Source organism: Psammomys obesus, unplaced genomic scaffold (genome assembly GCF_907164565.1).
Source record: "Psammomys obesus unplaced genomic scaffold, mPsaObe1.curated_primary_1811, whole genome shotgun sequence".
In the NCBI taxonomy this organism is placed as follows: Eukaryota; Metazoa; Chordata; class Mammalia; order Rodentia; family Muridae; genus Psammomys; species Psammomys obesus.
The window spans coordinates 23,313,591-23,336,403 of NW_026585797.1; the positions used below are offsets into that span (position 1 = coordinate 23,313,591).

Consider the following 22,813-nt stretch of genomic DNA (forward strand, 5'->3'; position numbering starts at 1 on the left):
ATCTTCCTGTGGTTTCCACCTAGGGCTGTGGATGAAGGTTCCAGAGCTACACGCTTCTCTTTCTGATGCAACCCAAGCAAAGTACGTGTGTGCAGAGTATCTGTGAGAACCTTGCAAGGGAAGGTGTGGAACGTATCTACTCATCATTTGCTGTTGTGGCAGAAACACAACTAGTTTTCTGTGATGTGTGACTGCAGTAGCGTGGCTACTGTCTACATGTTTCCAGATTGTTCATCTAGAGCTAACAGGCTTTGGATGAGGATTTTGTTCTGTTTTGAGACAGGGTCTTACTCAGTGGCCAAGATCTGGCCTCAACTTTTCATTAATGCACAACTAAGGGGGAACTTAAATTCAAGGTCTCAGCATCCCCAAGGACTAAGATTATATAAGCATGTGAAACCTGAGCATATTTCAACTGTATCCATTTGGCATTTCTAGATTATGTAAGGGTGTGAAGCCTGAACATATTTCAACTGTACCCATTTGGCATTTCTAGATTATGTAAGTGTGTGGAGCCTGAACATATTTTAGCTATACTCATTTGGCATTTCTAGGTTGCTAGCTTTTGCAGCTTCCGATCTGGAATATATGAGGGTAGGAAAATGTCTGTCTTTTCAGAGTCAGAAGACTCTTAATAAGATTTTGTAGCAAGTGTAAGATTTATATGTCTGGAACTCAATAAATGCTTGTTTAATGCTAATAAAATCTTGTTGAATGGTTTAAAAAGAAACCATAATAATGATATTCTCCGAGTTCAGAAGTCCAGATAGTTTCTCCTGCTATCATCCAATTTTCCTTCAGAGTAACCAGATTTTATAAACATACATATATATGTGATTATTTGATTAAAATATTTTACTATGTTAAAAACTTAATGTAGATTAATGTTAACACTTTATATTTACTCAGCAATGTATTAGTGACAACATAATTCTTTTATTTGAAAGATACATATATCCAACTAATTTATTAATAATAAATAAAAATATAAGTCAAGAAATAAACAAAAAGATTCAATTTAAAAGGTTCTTTTTATTTTTTTTATTATTATTTGACTGTTTTCATGCAAGGATGCAACGTTTTTGAGTCACTGTCATCACAATCATTCTCTGTCATGCCCTTCCTACTCTTCCTGATCCACTTCTCACTAAACCACCCTTCCTATTTGCATGCCTTCTTGTTTATTTAGTGACTTATTTGTCTCGTTTTTATGATTCACTGAGTTTAATGAGGTTTGCTTTCCTGTTCATGGCCGGGGGTTATTGACAGGAGCATCAGCAACTTACTAACGTCACGCTACTTAAGGAAATGGCTCTCCCTGCCTTAACCATCATTAAAGCCAATATCTCCTCAGGAACTTAAAAGTCTCTGTACCATCTTGGGGAGGTCTTTGTGCAGGTAAACGTAGCTGCTATGAGCGCATCAGTACAGCAGCCATGCTGCATTTAGAAGACAGCACTTCATAGCATTTTTTCCCACCTTCCAGCAATTAGGGCCTTTTCGACCCCTTTTTTCATCATGTTCCTTGAACTTTGAAGGGGACCGTACAGACTTGTCACTTAGGGCTGAGAACTCAACTGTCACTTATTCTTGGTACTCATTTATAAGATTTTGTACTAACAGTTGCCAAATGCAGGAAGGGGTTGAAAAATTGGTGGAGAGCAACTTATAGTCTTGGCAACAGCCTAAGTTGTTTGGGGGTTCTAGTGATGTCCCTTTGGACAACGACTCAATTAGATACAACCCATCCACCACACTGGGAAGTTTCATTTGGTGACAAAATTTCCATTTGTGGCTCAATCTGTCCCATTATATATATATTAGGAAGTCTCTGCTCTAACAGGGTTCCACATTAACCTTCAAATAGCTCCTAATTTTAGCTGTTACTCCCCATATTCCCTCCCTTGTCCTCCTCTTTCCCCCTCCCTGCTTGAACCCCCTGTTCATTTCCCTGCCCCTATACATTGATAGATAATCATTTTTCTTTCATGGGGAGATCTGTATGTCTCCTCTAGTCTCCCATTTTGTACCTAACATCTGTGGTTCTGCAGATTGTATAATTTTTATCATTGATTTAACAATGTTCTGTATCTTTATTAAGACAGCCACACCCACTCCAACAGTCTGATACTATACTGGACTATTTACTTTCATTATTATATGAACAATAATGTAAATCATTAACAACATTTACGAAACCCTAAGTAAGTGTTGTATGAAGTTTATACATTTGCAGTTATCGTAAATGACTTTTAAAACAACTATTTGAGATATGATTTTTCTCATATAAAATTAAGAAAACAAAGGTACTGTCTGCATTTAACAGATGAAAAATTCACCTGAGGTCAATAAATGCATAGGTATTTCTTTAGCCATCAGTTTGTGGAAAGCAACCTTGGGCGATTCTAAATGGATATTCTAGATTTGAACCTGGCTATGTAATAGGCATTCTGTCATTCCTTATATTCTCTCTCTCCTTTCCTCCATTCTTTCCCTCTTTCTTCCTTCCTTTGTACTAGGTATTGAACCTAGGTCCTTGTACATACTGAACACATACCCCTATGAAAACCACCCTCACCCCCATGAAAAGACATTCATATATATGTCATATTCCTAGTTAAGCTCAAGAAAAAATGGAGAAAGTCCCTTTCTATTGGTCTCTGCATGTGCCTCTGTCTCTCTGTTTCTCTGTTATTTTCTCAGTGGATATAATTATCAATTCTAAAAGTTCATTCTGTGCTTTTACCCTTAGCAACAGACTTCCTGTGTTTAGTATTTTAAATAAAATACACAACTGTCTTTCCATATGACAATGCAAGATTTTATAGGTGCAGTGTGGTCTAATTTACATAATGGAATATTTAAATACCTTTCTTTCTGCTTTTTGGTTTCACAACTGTCTTCTGCCTTCTAACAACCCTTCTCTTTCTGCAGCACTTTCAGCTAGGGGCAATCTTGCAGTGTTCTGTTGAAGCTGAATTGCAGCCACTTCATGGAGCTTTGGACAATGAGTTGTAAAGGTGTTTGATGTGTGAAATGTTTCCTGCATGCTGCTGAAATGAAAGGAATATTTCCTTTCCCCCTTGTTTGTTTCTTCTGGGTTAAATGTAAATAATATGATGGGAAGTTTGGGGTCATATTAAAACATTTAACATTTAAGATGGCAAAGAGACCATACAGCAAATAAGAAAGAGTTGGTCTTATGAAGCCACCACATAAACTCCTGCTGCTTCTTATCATTGAATTGATAACTAAGAGAGGAAAATGGATTTTCTTATTTTGGGTTAGCAAGATGGCTTAGTCGGTAAAGACATCTGCTACCACCATGATGACTTGAGTTTGATTCTCAGAATCAAAGGAGGAAACCTACTCCCACAAGTTGCCCTCTGCCCTCATAGACCACCATAGCATATTTAAAGTCCATAACACATACACACATAAGCACAAAACAAAATGAATAAACGTGCAAGAAAAAGTTCTTGTTTAAGGAACTGTTATTTTGGATTTGCTTCATCAGCAGAGTGAACATTCTTAGAATGGGTTTGATAATCAGTGCTTCCATTCATTATTTTATATCCCAAAGAATCAGGCGTAGGCATTAGTAAGAAATTGCTTGGCTAAACGCTACATTCAAATCAATTATTTGGCTCATAGTTTTATCAAGAATAACAATGTGTATTGTTACATCCTAAATCACCACACAGATACCACCACTCACATATGCAATTGGCAAGAGTGTTTTATTTCAAGAAAACTTGCATGCAAGAGGAAAACCATTTTACAAAATGGCCACACTAGACAAAGGCACCCAGGCCTTTTTATAGGAAACTGGGAAAATTCTAGCAAGGGTTAGATAATCTAAAACCTCATTAGTAGGTGCCGGGAAATTACAGGGTCTATTCCTGATTGGCTTGCCTCCAGGTGGTCTGTGCGCAGCATTCCTGTGCCATGAATGATTAACTACAGGGTAAAAAAAGGCTGCCCAGCACAGATGCCCCATCCTCAGATAAGATATTTTCCCATCCTCGCAGTTATCTCCAGGCTGTTTCTTGGGTAGGGAATTTTATGGTCCTGTTCCTGGAATTTATGATTGATTTCTGGAACTGGTGACCTATGGCCTAGTCCCGGGGACTGGTGACTTATGGCCTAGTTCCTGGGACTGATGACTTATGGCCTGGTCCTAAAATGGAGACAAATTGGAGTTTATGTCGTCAAAGCTTCTCTAGAAGAAAAACGTAATTATCAGAAAGGAGTGTTCATATCTCACTTTCTACACAGAAAACTATTCTCCCCCACCCCAACCTTGGATACTAACAGCTACATCAAAGATAAAAAGAAAAAGCAAAACCTTAATTGAAGCTAAAGCTCTTTCTATCTGTAATTAATGTTTTCTACTTTTGTTTTTTAATTTACCCACACTAGCTAACACACTCGCACACACATACACGACTTACTGAGAGTAAGCCCCTCAAAGTGCAGGTGACCAACACTGCCCGACAGCAAAAAGAAAAGAAAAGAGACCAAGATCAGAACACAGAATCTCAACCAATCCCTGAGCTTGCCCTATGACCAGGCCACAAAATCACACCAATGCCAGGCCACCCTGGAAAGCTTCCCCTCCCCCCACCAAAGCCTATATAAATCCTGCCTCCTTCTCAGTTCTTTGCTGCTTCTTATCTAAGCAGAGACAGGCATCCTCCTACATCTTTTCCAATAAATATCTTGTGTGAGGTTTGTTGAGCAGTGTGTGATTTTGTATTATTCCATGGCTTCCGAGTGCCAGGATGCCTTTCCCTTCAGAGCTGCAAGGGAAACCTTTTCTCTGAGAGCTTTAACAGTTCCAATGAGTCTATTTAGTGTTGCTCCAATGTACCTGTTTAGGCATGACCGTTTGGCGTGCAATAACATATCAAGGAGCTCTTTCTTGGGGAACACTGAATCTCCCTCTCTCAGCAGCAATTGATTCTCTCTAGGTGTCCATCTAGGGCTTGGGCCTTGTGGAATTTTCCCTATCAACGATGGCATGTTCACCAGTGTTGTTATTATACAGGTCTTGTTTAGGCAACCATAGTGTTGAGATCTGATGGGGGTAACTTGCCTGTCTTGTCTCGAAGACACGCTTAGCAGGTATAACTAGCAGGTATATTAGCTAGTCCTCTGGATCATATAATCTTACTGATTCTTCTTCCTCAATGTTCTCTGAGCCTTAAGTGTAGAGGTTACAGTGTAGAAGTACCAACTGAGGATAGGCACATCACAATCACTTGTTTTCTGTATTTTGAACAAGTGTAGATCTGTCATAGTTTCCATTTGCTGTACAAAGAAGCATGTTTGATGAATTGAGACCTTTAATTATCTATGGATATAATGATAAGTATTTATAATATAGTTAGAAATTATATTGGCTTAGGAAAACAGCAAGAGCACATTCTCTTCTAGAGTCTTTGACCTCTCTAGTCACAGACAGTAAGCTAAGTTTACAGTATCACACATGATTCTTCCAGCTTCGTGGGTCTCATCTCCAACCAGACAGCCATCGGTTACCTCCAAGGTAAAAGTGCCACTATTGTACCATAGGGGATGTCTTGCCAGGCCTGTTACTGTTGTGATTTATCGGCTTTACAACTATGCAAGTGTCTTAGGTATTAGGTTGTGAAGAGACACCGTGACCAAGGTAACTCTTAGAAAAGAAAGCATTTAGTGGCAGCTTGTTTAAAGATTTAGAGGGTTAGCCCATGATCATCATGCAAAGAAGCAAACAGGTGTGGTGCTGGAGCAGGAGCTGGGAGAAAGAGTTAAAGAAAGGAAGGAAGGAAAAGAGGGAAATGGATATAGATAGATAGATAGATAGATAGATAGATAGATAGATAGATAGATAGATAGATAGATAGATAGATAGACAGACAGACAGGTAGATAGATAGATAGATAGATAGATAGATAGATAGATAGATAGATAGATAGATAGATAGATAGAGATAGATAGATAGATTGATTGATAGATAGGGGGCGACTGGGTCTAGTGTGGGCTTTTAACCTCAAAGACCATTCCCAGAGACATACATTCTCCAACACAGCCACACCTAGTGCTTTCTAAGCAGTTCTACTCCCTGGTGACCAAGGACACAAATATATGCACGCACAATCAGATTACTGATGTCTCTTCTTAGGCAGCTTGTATGGTACTTTCTGAAACCATGAGATACAGTTCTAAGGGAGGCGGCTTCCAGATCAGTCCCTGCTCGGTTCCTCCAATCTCTGTACTTACATTGTGTGATTTCTTAATCAACAGGGTCTTACTCTCAAGTTTTAGGAGGCAACCAAGGACGATGGCAAAAGTCTATACCGTTTTTGAAGTCTCTTAGCCTCCCCTGGCCAACCAACAACTTGAAGGGAGGGTTATCATTCTTCCTGCTGCAGTTCGTTAGTCTGCTGAGTAGTTTAACTCTATTAAATGTGTGGGTATGTGTTTATAGTCAGTATATATTACAAAATTTTATGGATTCTTTAATAGGACCAGAGAGCCAGTTGCTATTTAATTTTCTTTATATAAACTTCTGGCTTTTATCTTAAAATTATTTTATTGTGTTTTTATGAATATGGGTGGTTTGCCTGCATGTTTGTCTGTGCCTCACCTGTGTGCTCTGGTGTTTACAAAAGCCAGAAGGTGTCAGATTCTCTGAAACCGAAGTTATAGATTTTTGTGAGCCACCATGTGGGTTCCTGGAATTAAACCCGAGTCTTCTGTAAGAGTAGTCATTGCTCTTAATCATTGCACCATCTCTTCAACCCCCAAATTTCTTTCCATAAAGAACAATAAAAATGTGTACACGCATGGATTGGCATATGTTTTAAGTGAGATTATGAAGTCATCTGCTTTCCTATGGCATTTTCAAACTCGGTTAGTGTTGCTTCTCTCTCCTTCCTCCTCCTGCTTCTGCATCAGCTGCCCTCCCCACCCACATATTAATGTTTCCCTTTGTTTTCTACTTTGATTTTTCTTGTATCTTTGTGTGTCTTTCATTTTTAGCTTCCAACAATGTGAGATTTTTACAAAGAAAATAGATCCTTTGTTCTTGTTGTTGTCTATCATCTATCTATCTATCTATCTATCTATCTATCTATCTATCTATCTATCTATCTATCTATCTAGCATCTATCTATTGTATCTGATTTTGTATTTTGAATTAGGAGGTATTAGGTCTTCCTTGATAGAAAGAACATTAATAAGAGTAAATGTTGATACTTCCTACATATTCTACCTATCAGCTCAATTTGATAAGAAGTTTTCCTCATTGTTTAAAAATTTTTGATATAATACGTAGAGAGGTTTTTTTAATGAAAGTACAATTTAACATTTAATGTATAATTTAAATTTTTGATGTATGTTTTTCAGCTGGTTGTTGTGGCTCAGGGCTTTAATCCTAATTACTTTAATGCTGTGACAAAAAAGTTTAAAAAGAGTTAGCACTCTTCAAAGATATAGAAATTCTGTTTGTTGTTTTGATCTGATGAGAAAAATGCTTACAAGAAAAAAATTAGATTTTCAAAATTAAAATTAAATTATTAAGTAATGATGCCAACTCATTTATTCTAGATTTAATCACTGCAAAATTTCATGAAATGAAACTATAAAAACATAAGTCGGTAATGAACATTGGACTTTATAAACTGACATAATATATAGATATGTTGTGTGTGTGTGTGTGTGTGTGTGTGTGTGTGTGTGTTGCTTTGTCTGTGTCTTAAGCAAGTTCCTGCTCTCTATTTTAGTTGTTTTTGTCTCAGTCTTGTGACTGTCTTTCCTCAGCGACCTCTGTACTGGAATTACAGGTGTGTGTCTCCACACTCGGCTAAATGTTGGTTGACTTGAGAGCATGTTAGACTCTTAATCATCTCTTCTTTGTGTTAAGACAAAACAAACAAAAAACTTCAGAGAACCAGAATATAAAAGACGGTAAATCAAAATTTAAAAAGAAGAAAAAAAGACTAATAAAACTTACAGTACCTGCCAGGCTTTTCGAAGCTGCACGTGTCCAAAAATAGGCAGCATTGTGGCGGCTGCTTGTCATCGCCTTTCTGTGAGCATGCTGTGAATGACAAACCCAAAAGTTCCATAACTAATATTTGAATCAATGAAGCACTATTTTTCATAAATTTAAAAATATCACTCTAACATACACATAAAATGAGTGCATGGGAAATTTTATCTCTGTAGGTGAGAGAGCAAGTGAGATGTTAAAACCAGCTTAGCACTGAGGTTGGAACACGTCCTATACTCAGCACTGAGCCTCAAGCTCTCCCAGAGCAGAATCTTTTGTTCTCTTCTCAACTGACCAGCAGAAGATAACTTCTTTCTTTCTCATGACCTAGGTTTTACCTTTCACGGTAGGAAATGCCTTGTAATGCAAAAGCTTTGATCTCCAAAACATGTTATGTTTTCTGATGTGACACAAAGAACTGATTTTGAAACTAAAAATTGGCACGTTGTATTTGGTTTTCTTTCTCTTTGCTATTGAGAAATTGTTTTCCAATTTCCCTTTCAGCATTGTAAGAAATCCCTTTATGTCCACACTTCATCCATCTTGGGCTAAAATATACCATATAATAATCATCCTGTTTTTATTCTTAGAGTCACACAAGAAGATTTCATTAATGGCAAAAAAAAAAAAATCTTTTTTCTTTCAATAAAAATTATTTTTTCAAGATTACTATTTTCAAACATTCAAAAATTTTGAGTCATATAACCAAAGAATGACAAAAGCTTCTGTCACCTTTCCTGAGTGAATGATCCTCATGTTTTGGCCCTAACAGTGGAATGTATGTAGAGAAGTGGTTCTCAACCTTCCTAATGCTAGCCTTTAATGCAGTTCCTCGTGTTGTGGTGACCCCCCCCCCCAGCCACAGAATTATTTTGCTAATAGTTTATAACTGTAACTTTGCTACTATTGTGAATCATAAAGTAAATATCCGATATGCAGGATATCTGATATGAAAGAGTCATTCCATCTCCCAAAAGCCTCATGACCCACAGACTGAAGAGGAAGAAGTTGGCTATCCATGAGATTCTGTTTACCTCATGGCTTTCAGTTATTTTAAAGTTGGTTTTTTTTTTTTTTCTATAAGAATTTCTTTTGCTACTTGTTGGTGTATTAGTTACCTTTACCACTGCCTATTAAGAAGTAGTTTTTGAGAGGAAAGCTTTATTTTGAGGGTAATCCACGGGAAGGTGCGGCAACCGTGATGAGTGCAGGGGTGTCCAGCTAGCTTTCTCGCTAAAAAAACAAATTCATCTGGGACCAACCTCACTCAATGCATTCAGTCAGGGGTACATTCAGGGATAATCTTCCCTTCTCAAGTATGTTTTGTAGACAATTCCAGATCTGCCGAGATGACAATGAAGGATAACCATCCCAAGCTGGCAGCACCAGTTATGGCTGGCTTTAAATGGCTGGCTATTCTTAATATTTCTTTTGAATTTTCTTTCTAAGTACTTAAGCAGACATATTTCTCAAAGGCAGAATACCACCTTACAACTTCAAAACAGTCCTCACATTCATAAAAGGTGTGGTTCCAGTAGTTACAAAATGAACCTCCTACATTGTGTCATTCAGAGCCGCCAAACCTCTGAACAATCTCCAATGGGTTCAACAACTTCCGTTTTTGGAATAGACAATGGGTGACAGCCTTCTTTAAACGTTTCAAAGTCTTTACACAGAAGCGTTAAAATTGTTGTTTTCTATATTGCCACAAGGGCTAAAAGATTTGCTGTCTCTGTCTTATATAAACAGAAATAACTCTTTTTTTCATAAATGAATCTTAATAAAATAAAAGCTATTTCAGCAGTGAGAATTACTTTAAAATAAAACAAGTCATCCTTAATTAATATCTGTTTCAATCCCTAAAAAAATGGAATTTCTTCAGTGAACATGTTCAGAGATAGGTTGAACAGCCCTACTCAGTAGAGGAAATCATAGTAGTACATTTTTAACATGAAATTGTATTTGGGTTCCAGGCTCACACTGAGATGTAAAGATTTGACAGATTTTTAGATTTAATTTCATTCTATAGCTACCTTTAAGCTATATAAATCTGTGACAAATATCAAGGTAGGGTTTTGTGCCTTAGTGTAGACAGATGCCCTAGAATAAATGAAGTATTGGTGAATATACTCTTTTGCTTTATTTCTTTTGATAGAGTTTTCTAGCAAATTAGCTCAAGGATTAATATCTTTAGAAGTAAATAATATTCAAAGGGGGTTAAAGGAAACAAGCTAAGCCAGAGAGCAAGACTGTGTAAAGATAAATTATCATTGGTAAGCCATTTTTAAATCATGGAGGGTCACCAGGCTCTCAGTGTAAAAGATGATTATTAGGTCATGTCTGAGTCCATTGGGAATGAGTCATGGTTGAATCATGATAGCAGGACCAACTGGTAGAATATTCTACAGATATGTGTCATCTCGCTCACGGAGAATACTGGCTAAACTATTCAGCTAAAACTCAAAATTCATCTAGGGATTTAAGCTGCTCATAGCTGTGTAGATACAGAAACTCATAACATCCCAGGTCGGATGTGTCCAAGCAACTGTCCAATTCAAATCAGAAGAGAGCAATGTAGGAATAAGAATCTTACTGTGATAACTTGCAGTTAGAACTATCAGTGTCAAGTTGATTGAAATGTGTATAGTCAGAACACTCAGGTTGCTGGTTCTACCAACAGAGTCAAGGAGTCGAGTTAACAGCAACAGTAAACTCTCTGTGTATGTGACTTCTTTTTACCCTTGAACTACTTGAGACTATCTATGTATCCTGGTTTGCTATGGCCCTGTGATCATGTGAACTACTTAATACTCATGAAACACTTCTATATGGTGAAGACCCTGTTTATTTTATTATTCTAGTGTACCCTGTGCTGATATTTTGATAAATTACACTTAAAGTGAATGAAAAAAATTGAGGAAGAATACACACAAAAATGCTAATTTCTATTACTTAGTTCAATGAACTTGGGCTTTGAAATACCTGCAAATTTTTTTTAAACTTTACTCTTGACTTCTAGTTTATACTTTACAAGTATCGTAACTAATTAAGTGTTTTACTAATGCTAATAACTTTAGGAAAATCTAAAACATGTAAAGCTTTACTTTTATGTGTGCATTTTACAGTACATTTGAGGCCCTAGATAATCAACACAACCAGTACATTCATATTCATTAAGTGGAATTAGAGAAGTTTTATGACTTTAGGTCCATAGTAGCTTTACTTAACATCTAGGCTACAAAACATAGGCAGGCTTTTAAGAGTAAAAACATGTATTTAAAAAAAAACCTTACTAAAAAACAAACAAACAAAAAACAAATAATGACCCAACTCCTAAGAAGCTTTGTTGTTATTTGTGATGACATTTTGTTGCTTCAAATTTGGTAAGTTGTAGGGATAATTGATCAATATCAGAAGATGAAGAACTATGGATCTGTCTCATTATTATAGACTAGAAAAGGCTTTGGGGCTACATAAAAGAAATAGTCATTCCACACAGACACACCTCTCATTTTTTTTTTTTTTGTTCTGGCAATTATTGACACAAAAATCTTAATGATTACTTCAGTAATAATGATCATGTACAGAACCTTATAGTACAATATCAGAAATTATGTTAAATGAATAGACTGTCATTTGAGAATCAGAATTATTCCTCCTCCATGAGTAAAACTCTTATGGTTGAACTTGGGTCACTTAGTGTAGTTGGAAAATTCAGCTTTCTCTCTTTTTTTTTTTAAGTTGAAAATAATTTTTTTCTCATAAAATATATCCCAACAGTATCCCCTTCCTCTACTCCTCGCAGGGTTGCCCCCTCCAATCTCCCAGATCCACTACTTCTCCACTACTCTTCAGAAAAGAGCAGGCCTCCAAGAGGCAATACCCAAATAGTAGAAAACAAGGTACTATAGACAAGGTAAGAAGTCCTCATATGGAGGCTGGGCAGGGCAACCTGAGGAGTCCCAAGACCAGGTGAAAGGGTCAGAGACATATATTGTAACATCTATTATCCTCTTTTCTTTCTTTCCTTCTTTCTTTCTTTCTTTCTTTCTTTCTTTCTTTCTTTCTTTCTTTCTCTCTCTCTCTCTCTCTCTCTCTCTCTCTCTCTCCTTCTTTCCTTCCCCCACCTTTCTTTTTTCTTTCCTTCTTTTTTTTTTTTTTGTAAAGCTGTTTTTTTCCAATCCAAAAGGGCTTTCATTTGTTCAGATTTTATTTTAATTTCTTTGAAATGTGATCTGAAGTATGTAGCCTTGACTAACCTGGAACTTGCTATGTAGAACAGGCTGAACTCCAACTCAGAAATATGCCTGCCTAAGCCTCCTGAGTGCTGAGAGTAAAGGTGTGTTCCACCACACCTGGTCCCAGATTTATTATTATTGTTATTATTATCATCATCATCATTATTTACAGTTTATTCACTATGTATCCAGGCTGTAGCCCCCTTCCTCATCTCCTTCCAGTCCCATTCTTCCTCCCTCTACCTCTACCCTATTTCCCTCCTCAGTCCACTGATAGGGAAGCCCTCTTCCTCTACTGTCTGACTCTAACCTATCAGATCTCATCAGGACTGACTACATCCTCTTTCTCTGTGGCCTAGTAAGGTGATCAAAGAGCAGGCAACTGAGTTCATGTCAGCGACAGCCCCTGTTCCCCTTACTAGGAAACCTCCACAGAGACTGAGCTGTCCATGGGCTACATCTGAGCAGGGGGTCTAGGTCCTCTCCAAGCATAGTCGTTGATTGATTTATCAGTCTCTGCAGGCCACCCTGAGCCCAGAATTTTAGGCTCTATTGGTCTCCTTGTGGAGCGCCTGTCTCCTACTGGTCTTTCTATTTTTTCCATCTTCCATAAGATTCCCTGCACTCTGCACAAAGTTTGGCTATGAGTCTCAGCTTCTGCTTCCTCAGCAGAGTACCAAATTCAGATTTTTAAAGCCTTACCTACATGTACTGCAATGCCTCGCACACTCTCATCTCTAGGTTTGACTTTATGGATAATATTTTGACTTCTAATTAATAAGGAGAACACCATGTTCTTCAAGGCTGTAAAGATCATTCTCTCATTCTTTTGAGTGCAGCCGTCATACTTTCCTACTCTTTTGACTGATATGTTAGAGTGAGAAAAGCATGAACTTGAAAGACCAGTTCTTATTAACAACCAGGGTCTTATTCTACTGCTAATTAAGCAACAGGCTTACTCAACACTGCATTTGAACAGCATGTTCATCTATTTGTAGGTATGTTCTTCAGATGGTGGAAAAGAATTTGTCTTGGTCTTGTAGTGGATGAGAACATATCTTTATAGAAGCCTGAACATGCAAATGTCTATTTCTATCATAGTTCTCTTTAATCTCCATTCATGTGGTGAACTATATAGAAAAACCGAACAGTTCTCTCTAATGGTATCTTTAATGTCTATCAACCACAATGTTTAGGGATGTGATTCCAATATAACAATTTCACTCTTAGAGGCTTTCTTTATGAAGATGCTGCTTCCTAGTAATGTATAGTATACTTGAGGAGAGAATCATCAACATATTTACAAGGAGCAAAGATATAGTTCCATAGGCAATTGGTATAGTTCTTTATACAGTGTCATATACTGGCAAACATATTTTTTAAGTAAGAATTCTTAACTCCCAGTCTACCACAAATCTTTGCATGAGATCCACTGTAAAGTCCACCACATACAGATGCCAAGTATAAAGGAATGTAACAGTTAAGGCTAGTGGTACATTCCTGTAATCCCAGCGACTTAAGAGGTTGAGGATGCTAGTTTTAAACCAGTTTGGGTAACTTTGTGAGCCCCTGTGTCAAAACAAAAAGTGAGAAGGAGGATGGTTATGTTGCCCAGTTGTGGAATGATGGCCCAGCATAGGCTCAATACCTTCACCTAACATAGAAAACTATAAGTAGAAATCACATCAAAGAAGCCCCTACATTCCTTAGAGTATTCAGAGGGCAGCCAGACAATCTGGCACATGATTGTCTCTTCGATAGTAAATACACCAATAGAAAGTAGAAAAACTCACACCAACCCTTGTGGAGGACATGCTGATATAGAAAGACACTGATATAGTCTCAATAATTTATTACAGTAAAGGTTAGTAATAAAAAACCCTCATTAGGGATCTGTGTGGGACAAAGCTGTACAAAGCTGTGGGGGTGCACAGATGTAGCCCATGGCAGGTCAGTGTCCAAGTGGGTTACCTAGTAATGGGAAGAGGGACTGCCTCTGACATAATCTGATTGGCTTGCTCTTTGATCACCTCTCCCTGAGGGGGGAGCAGCCCTACCAGGCCACAGAAGAGGACAATGCAACCACTTTTGACGAGAACTGATAGACTAAGATCAGAAAGGAGGAGAGAACCTCCCCTATCAGTGGACTTGGGGAGGGGCATGCATGCAGAAATGGGAGGGAGGGTGGGATCGAGAGGGGAAGAGGGAGGGGCTTATGGGGGATACAAAATGAATAAAGTGTAATTAATAAAAAATAAAAAAAGTTAAAAAGAAAAGCAGAAAAAAAAACAAAGCTGTGGGGGATGGGAGGATTTGTACATTTAATTAACATGTTTTTTAGGAAACCATCATAAATCCCCAAATGTGCATTATGTCAATAATAAAAAGATATCTTCCAGCTCTGATGGTAATTCCCAAAGTTCTATCAGAGTATGTACAAAAGTGGTACTAGAGCACTCAAGGAAAGGAACATTTCTTTAGGTTGGATAGAAGAAGGCTTTGAGAATGATTGTTAGTTGCATCTTTAGGGTTGGTTGAACTCAGACAGGCCAGTGAAGAGGTAAAGGAATGATGGACACCGTATGAGTTGCAGCACGATGTGTTTCAGCACAGACAAGGAAACCTCCAAACAATCGGGCTTTCTCTTTCTGACTATCACACATTTTTAACTTTGAGGAGAAATGGAAGGAAAAAACAAAGTCTATTGAATAAATTGTTTCGGCTGTTCCTATATGATCACAGCATTGCTTTATGGATTGTCAAGCCAGGGATGAACTCATAAAAGGATATTAATGTGTCGTTTTTATTGAGCAAAGTAGCACTACAGAAAAGGTGATTTCAAAGGCACATGGCGCTTTCATTACAGCCTTCAGGGCCAATGTTTGATCACTGAAAACAGGCTGCTTTGTTCCAGTTTGCTCTGATGTTTGGCATTATCCTGAATACATATGCTCCGACTTGGAAAGAATCAGTCTGTAAAGATTTAATAGATTCGAGACTTGCATATTCAAAATACATATCTCCTGATTAAAATGGGATGAAAACTACTGAATATGTATGCCTACACATAAGCAAACATACTTCAGACACACACCTCAGCAAAAGCTTAAATGCAATCACACATACATGTTTATTTTCGGAATATGGGAGTTGCCTATTTTTAAAATTCATCATTAAATTAAAACGAGGAAGAAGCATATTTTAAGAGGTATTATATTGGTAAGAACAAAATATGGGTAATAGGCCTGTTTTAGCGATCTACAAGTGGCTGTATGCCCTTGTTACCTGTCACTGATATAACTTCTTAGTTTTGGCAATCCCTGAGCCATCTTTTAAGTACAGCAACCGTGAGGATATGGTTCAGTGGTAGAGTGTTTGCCTCCCATGCACAAAGCCTTTGTTTGGGTCTCCAGCACCATGTAAACTGGGTGTGTGGCACGATGTAATCCAGGCATCTGGGAAGCTTGACATAGGAAAATCCAAAGTCTATAGTCTTCTTCAGCAGAAGCATGAGTTGAAGACAAGCCTGGGCTACCAAAGACATCCATAGATTTTCTAAGCAGAGAGAGAAAGACAGAGAGAGAGAGAGAGACAGAGACATAGAGAGACAGAGGCAGAAGGACAGTGACAGAGAGACAGACAGAGTTAGAGACAGAGAGATGGAGACACAGACACAGACACACACAGAGAGAAACAGAAAGAGAAATAGAGACAGAGAGAAGGGAGAAACAACATACACAGAGAGAGAGAGAGACAGAGATACAGAGACACAGAGATGAAACAGAGAGACAGAAACAGAGAGAAAGACAGAGACAGAGAGACAGATAGACAGACTGACAGAATACAATAGCGAGTTTCTTGTTTTGTTAGAAACAAAATGGTGGTCACATGTTAAAGGAAAATTTTCTGCATGTTAGCATTTACATAATGTTATTATCCTAATATTAATAAAAGAAGTGAATTTCCTTTGTAATTTCAAGGAGAGAAATAAATGTTTAGGGAGATATTAGAAACTTTTCATGGAGTGGCTAAAACTCATAATTTTACTGTCATAGATTTCTTTGTCTTCTCTCCCCTTCAAACTGATACATAATCTCACACAAATTTTTCTTTTGAAATTTTTGGTCCTTTTGAACCTTTCAAAGAACATGGCATTCCATGCCGTCAGTTGGCTATAAATCATATTGAAGAATAGACACACATTGTAAGTGAAATTAAGCTCAACACTTTCAGTTAAATGGTGTTCAGTTAAATTGTGTCTTATTTCACATGATAAAGAAAAAAAAATCTCTTCTTAGCACTTACATATTTCAAATCCTTTTCCTGTTTCCCACCTCAGTGTTAGCCAAGAAGGGTAGCATGCTCTCTAATTTTTTTTACAACAGTATCAAAGTAGAGGCCATTTTGGTCTGTATTTGCAGCCCAGACCAATGCTTTACAAATCTTAATGTACTTATTAATCATCTGGGGATCTTGTTAAAAATGTGGGTTCTGATTCAGCAAGTCTGACCGAGGTTCTAACAAGCTCCCGGGTGACACGGTAGACCAGAGTTTGGGTAGTTAATGTCTAGAGTACAAATGACCTCATATTGAATTGGTATTTGTTCCCAGAACCTGATAGCTAGAAATGTAGATTCCCTGACTTTAAAGTTACTTCATAATATTGTTTTTGTTCAGTGTAAATTTTGTCTAAATTATAAAAATTATACAACTTTTATAAATTTGTATAAAAGTTGTATAATTTTGACTCCTTCCATCTATTCCTTCTGAAAAAGAAAACCAAAACACTTCCCCTCTCTTACTTTATAGTTTAAACATAAGAAACTACTTAAAGTTTCTAGAATGTGTCAGGCTTCTTTCACATCTTAGGACCTTTCTAATGCTGCTTCCTCTGCCCATCTTTGCATCACGTGACCTTTCTTCTAAATCCTGCATCAACATCAGCTATTGTCTCTCCCAGGATTCCTTCTTCTTATCTTTTCCCCATAGAAATGAGTTGCCTCTGAGACTTCACAACACTCTGCATTTCTTACATTATCACATCTTCCTGGTCTTTTTCAGTGTTCTGCCTACCTGTCTACTCTTTGCAGGCCCAGGCTCTTGGGGTGGGGGGGAAACTATATATTTTATTCCTGGTACCTACTGACAGTCATGAGGCCTAACATATTAGGTTTCCTGACTGAGTGGACGGGGGTATGGATATGTTGTAATCACACAAATACATAATGTAATGTAGTTTTTCCCAGTGAACCTTAAACTTGAATTGGGAATAATAAAAACTAAAGTCATAAAAAGGTAAATACAGGATGACATAATGGTAATGGTATGCAATGTTAGTATGCATTTATCATAGCAAATAACTGTTCTGAATTCACTTGCAAAAAAATGTTGTCACAGGTTTTTTTTTTTAATTATTTACTTTATACCTCAGTTAATCCACAAAGGACTTGAGACTTGTAACTCCATGTGTTCAGGTTAATGAAGGTACAAGAATATATGTGGTTAGGAGAATAAGCTATGGCTCAGATCCTAAAAGCTTGAAGACCAGACATGCTAATCGTCCGGACTGACATTCTCTGCCCAGGATGGTTGTGTTCACACACTGAGCTTCCATTTCCACTCCTCCCCTCCGCCTGGGCTCTTAGCATCTCCCCTGTCCTGTGGCTCTTTTGTTAATATTAGGATAAGAGCATCATGCAAATGCTAACACCAAAAATTTCTCTTTAACATGTGACTGCCATTTTGTTTGTAACCATTATTAGTTATTATGCCTTTGGCATGACATTCTCCTGGGTGGCAGGAGGGTTTTATTGCTTTAATTTGCAATTTGCTGATGACATACAATATTGAGCATACATCTATGTAGTTAATATGTTTAACAGTGTGTGTGCGTTCATGCCTCAGCACACACGTGGAGGCCAGAGCTTGACATCCTGTGTCTTCCTCAATTGCCCTCCAGCCTCTGCTACCAGAATGCTGGACCGTCACACCTGGCTTTCCACTTTTTTTTTTTTTTTTTTTTTAAGCCGGTTTCTTACTGAATCTCGAGCCTGACATTTCTGCTAGACTGCCTGGCCAGAAAGGCTGTGGAATCCTCCTGCCTCTCCCTTCCCAGCCATGTGAAGTTTCAGGTGCTCACTGCTGCATTTAGGCTGCATGTGGGAGCCGGGGATCCGAACTCTAGTGAGCAGAGTGTGCCTGTTCACTGAGCTGTGTCCCCTGCCGCGGGGATTTGCAATCTTAACTGTCAATCTGATTGGACTCAGACACACCTAGGAAATTCATCAAACACACCTTTGTCTCCAGAAAGGAGTCACTGAAGAGTAAAGATCCACCCTCAGTGTGTGAGGCAGTGCCACTATGAGCTTCGGCACAGTCACTATGAGCCGTGGCACAGCCACTATGAGCTGTGGCACAATCACTATGAGCTGTGCATCTGCATGGAGCATCATAGGTTCTCCAATCCCGGCTTCTGTGGTACGGGCCACTTTGCCCTACCAAGACGGAAGAAAACCTTTGTAACCATAGACCTTCCTTCCCTTGTTTGAGCAGGAATTTTCTCATAGGCAGAAAAAGTATAACGATGCATTTGTTTGACATCTGTATGTCCTCTTTAGTAAAGGTTGAGACCTTTTGTTCATTTGTAAGTTGAGTTATGTAAGTTTTAATTGTTGTTTTGTCTCTTGATTCTGGTCTCATGTAGCCCGGGCTGACTTTGGATTTGCTGTGTAGCTGAGGTTGGCTTTGCCCTCCTGTTCCTCCAGCCTCCCTCACCGGGCTGCTAGGACAACAGGTAAAGGCACTGTGCCTTGTTGCCTGTTCTTTCTTGCTGCTGTGTTTTCCAGAGTTTTGTGTATGTTGGAGCAGCAATCCTTTGCCTGCTGTGTTTTGCAACGGTTCCTTCACACTCTGCAACTCTTCAATTTTCTTTTTAAAAATTGCACTTATTCACGTGTGTGTCCATAACATGTGTGGAGGTCAGAGGACAAGTGTGAAAGTTGGTTCTCTCTCTCCACTGTGTGGGTTCCTGGGGTAGAACTCAGGTCGTCAGACTTGGCAGCCTATGCCTTTACTCACTGAGCCACCTCTCCGGCACTCTTTTTCTTCTCTTAATTCCTGATTTTCATATTGTCCCACCTCATCCAAAATCGATGAGCTTTGTGTTAGGCCCATCTAGCCAGTTTTTGATCACCCTGGGCTTCAGCACGTACTCTGGAAATGGACATATGGCTCAAATCCTGCCAGTGAGAATAAATTATGGTAGTTTGATCTCAGCATTCAGGGCAGAGGTGCCTTCAGTTAGGTTGCTACAGTGGTAGAATGAAAGCCTGAATTTGGAGGTCAGACAGATCTTTTCTTGAAGATTTATTGTTTAAATGAAAGATTTATTAGTTATTAGTTATTATAAAGTCATTATTCACTATTATCTCTCTGTTTCTGCCTCTGTCTCTTTCTGTGTGTGTGCATGTGTCTCTCTTTTTCTGTTTCTCTCAGTCTGTCTGTCTGATGAACATCTATTTTCATAGGTTGCTTGTTGTTGAATATTAATATTTATTATTGATTTAACTTTTAGTTAAATAGTGGTTATCCCTAAACCAGCTGTATACTCAAATCACCACACAGAGACCAGAATTTACTTAATTAACCTAGAGCACAATGCTGGGCAATAATTACTCCATCCTAAACCTCCAAGCCCACATAGTTTCCCCCATTCAGATTTCCAACATTATACTTGCAGTTAGTCATATCTTAGGTTCAGTTCATCTCTCCTCATGGTTCCAGGTCCTCTCCTGCCAATCTCTCCTCTCTGACCCTCCCACTCGCTTCCTTTCTCCTCCCCTCCGGACCAGGATATCCCACCTTATTATCTCCGTTGCTCAGCATTGGCTGGTTGTTTTATTGACAATACAGAGAACAAATGGTGGCATGTTTACACAAATTTGAGACAGGTGATGCTTAGAATAAACATCGCAATGCAATATCCAGATTGAAAACAGATAGTGGAGTAGAGAAATCAGCATTTGAGTGAACAAGGGTAAAGTGTATACATTCTACAAGAACATTATACCAACAGCTGCTTAAGGGTGGATGTGCCTCTATGTCAATTATCCCTATGTACGCCAAGTCCCTTCTGATTTCTTTGATTGTGTCATGGAAATGTTACCTCTTGAGACACTGATATAAGCAGAGGGGGTGAAATTACATCTTTAGAAATGTTAATGAAAACAATGAATGCTATAGTATCTTGCCATATGTCAGCCCAGAGTCAGTGAGGGCACTAAAGAAAAAAAGGGAAATAGATAATTTATTTTATAAGTGAGAAAAACTAAGAAAGCAGACAAAGCTAGCATTTGGTCCTAATAGGCTTACATTTAATGCGGTCAAGAAGCCTTGAGACATTGTGAAGAGAGGGACGAATTAATATCATATTTGATTCCTTGCAGTTGTGTAATGTTCCTTACACCAGTTATAAGTTGCTGTTCATTTGTGATGCCATTGTATTCCAGAAAAGGTGCCTTGAATTTTTCTCTTCTGACTAGGGCTGACTGTTCAGGACTATGGTGTCTTATTTTTCCTGGTGCTCATAGTTTGAGTGTTTCTTTGTCTACTCTTTATATCGGGAGACACAGAAAGAAAATAAATGAAAAAAAAATTAATAGTATCTATCATGAAAGGTGTATCAAGAAGGAGGTTGAAACTCTAAACCAAAGTGAAGCTTCTCTATTTTGCTGGGTTGGTCTGCCACCTATTGCCATAAAGGGATTGGGTGTTGTCTCCAGCTTGTCAAAAGCCAACAGATGAAAACAGGCAAGAAGACTTAAATTCATGATGATGAAGAGAATCAACTCTGAAAACTAAATAGGGAGCTGTTAATTATGAAGTCCTGGTATACAGACTTCTCTGTCTTTGGGTCTTGAATTTCATCATAGCCTTGTTTGCAGTCCTTACTAAAATTGCTGTTGACTCACAGGGGGCTAATTCTATGACCTGGCAAACATGAACCATAAATCCTAGCAGTGGGAGATGTGACTGTGGTTTGACCTTGGATAAATGAGCTAAAAGTGATAGGGAAACTGTAAATTTAATTTAAAATAAAAAATATTTTTGTTTATATTTTGCCTAGTGGATAATATAAAAATCCACTATGTTTCCTGGTACATGGTGTACATTTTGGGATAAGTCAGGTTTAATTCCTGTTTAGTAGGTAGTTAAGGGAAGAATTGAGTGAAAACATTTTATATGAAATTTTTGATATCTATTTTGTTCTTCACTCTTTAACCTTTAAAAAAATGATTGTTTTCTCTTTTCAGGGTCTATTTATGAAATGTTTGGCAATGAATGCTGTTTGTCAACAGGAGAAGTGATTAAAATCACAGGTCTTAAAATTAAGAAGATCATGGCCGAAATTTGTGAGAGTAATATCAAAGGTTCTGAGTCTCTGAAGCCTTTTGAACTGCCCATGAATTTTCCAGGTATAGTTTATTGTAATATATTTTTAATACTTATATGTAACCAACACAACTGAAAACAAACAAAAATGGCAGTTTTCATACCATTTTTTTGCTGTTGCTGCTGGTCTTGTTTTGAGACAGGTTCTCACCAATTAATCCAGACTGATCTTAAACTCATTGTCCTGCCTAGACTGCTGAGTTCTGGGATCACAAGTCTTCAGTAGTGCTAGCTTCCTGGAATAGGCTATGTAGTTGTGTGGGTTGAGGAAGATAAAATTCTTATAGGTCAATTATTTCAAGCTCTACAAAAGACAACCGTGCTATGCATTCTTCATTCTTTTACTCAGGAACTGGTCACTTTAATCAACAAATAAGTGACTATTAACAAGTGTTTAGTGTGTCTTTAAAGTTAGATTCTTATTAAATGGTACGTAGCAACAAACATTAATGAAGTAATGTAACATTTTCATACATGCTTGTATATATAATATTTAAATCATGCTAAAGTTCTCTGTAGAATCAATTATTTAGCTTTCCTTTATGGAGGAGATTGTAAAAACATATTTATTATGTTTTTAAAATGTCAGTGCATAATTGTTAACCTTCAACATTGTACTGTGCACTAATAAACTGAAACTGGCAACCCCTAGGAGGGCGTTTTGCTATGTGCATCTCTAGATGTTCAAATGAGAATCAAGAAATTTGTTAGCTGAGCATCGAGGCGTACTTCTATGACGTTTCAGAGAGGAAGATCGTTACTTCAAGGCCAGCCTGGACTACATTAACAAGACCTTGCCCATATATTCCACTCCAACAAAATGATGAAAATGAAAAAGGAATTAAAACGTCATTTTCTTAAGCTGAATAAACCATTTAGCATCACCTAAACATACCTACTCTATTTTTTAAAGCGACTTGTCTCATTGCCCATGTCATCTTACTGATCTGATCACTCACTGTTTTTTATCTAGGTAACTCTACCAAGCTTTCCAACTCTACACGTTGTAGGAACTGGTTGCCCTGTATCCTACACACACACACACACACACACACACACACACACACACACACACACACACACA

General features: G+C 38.0%; 1 protein-coding gene across 1 annotated transcript in view; it reads left to right on the forward strand.

Moving 5' to 3' along the window:
• Themis (thymocyte selection associated) overlaps positions 1-22,813 on the forward strand; it is a 203,624-nt gene that overhangs the window by 23,146 nt on the left and 157,665 nt on the right. Inside the window, exon 2 of the mRNA XM_055599474.1 lies at positions 21,591-21,752. Within this exon, the coding sequence (XP_055455449.1) occupies positions 21,591-21,752 (162 nt within the window). The remainder of the gene's footprint in view (positions 1-21,590; positions 21,753-22,813) is intronic.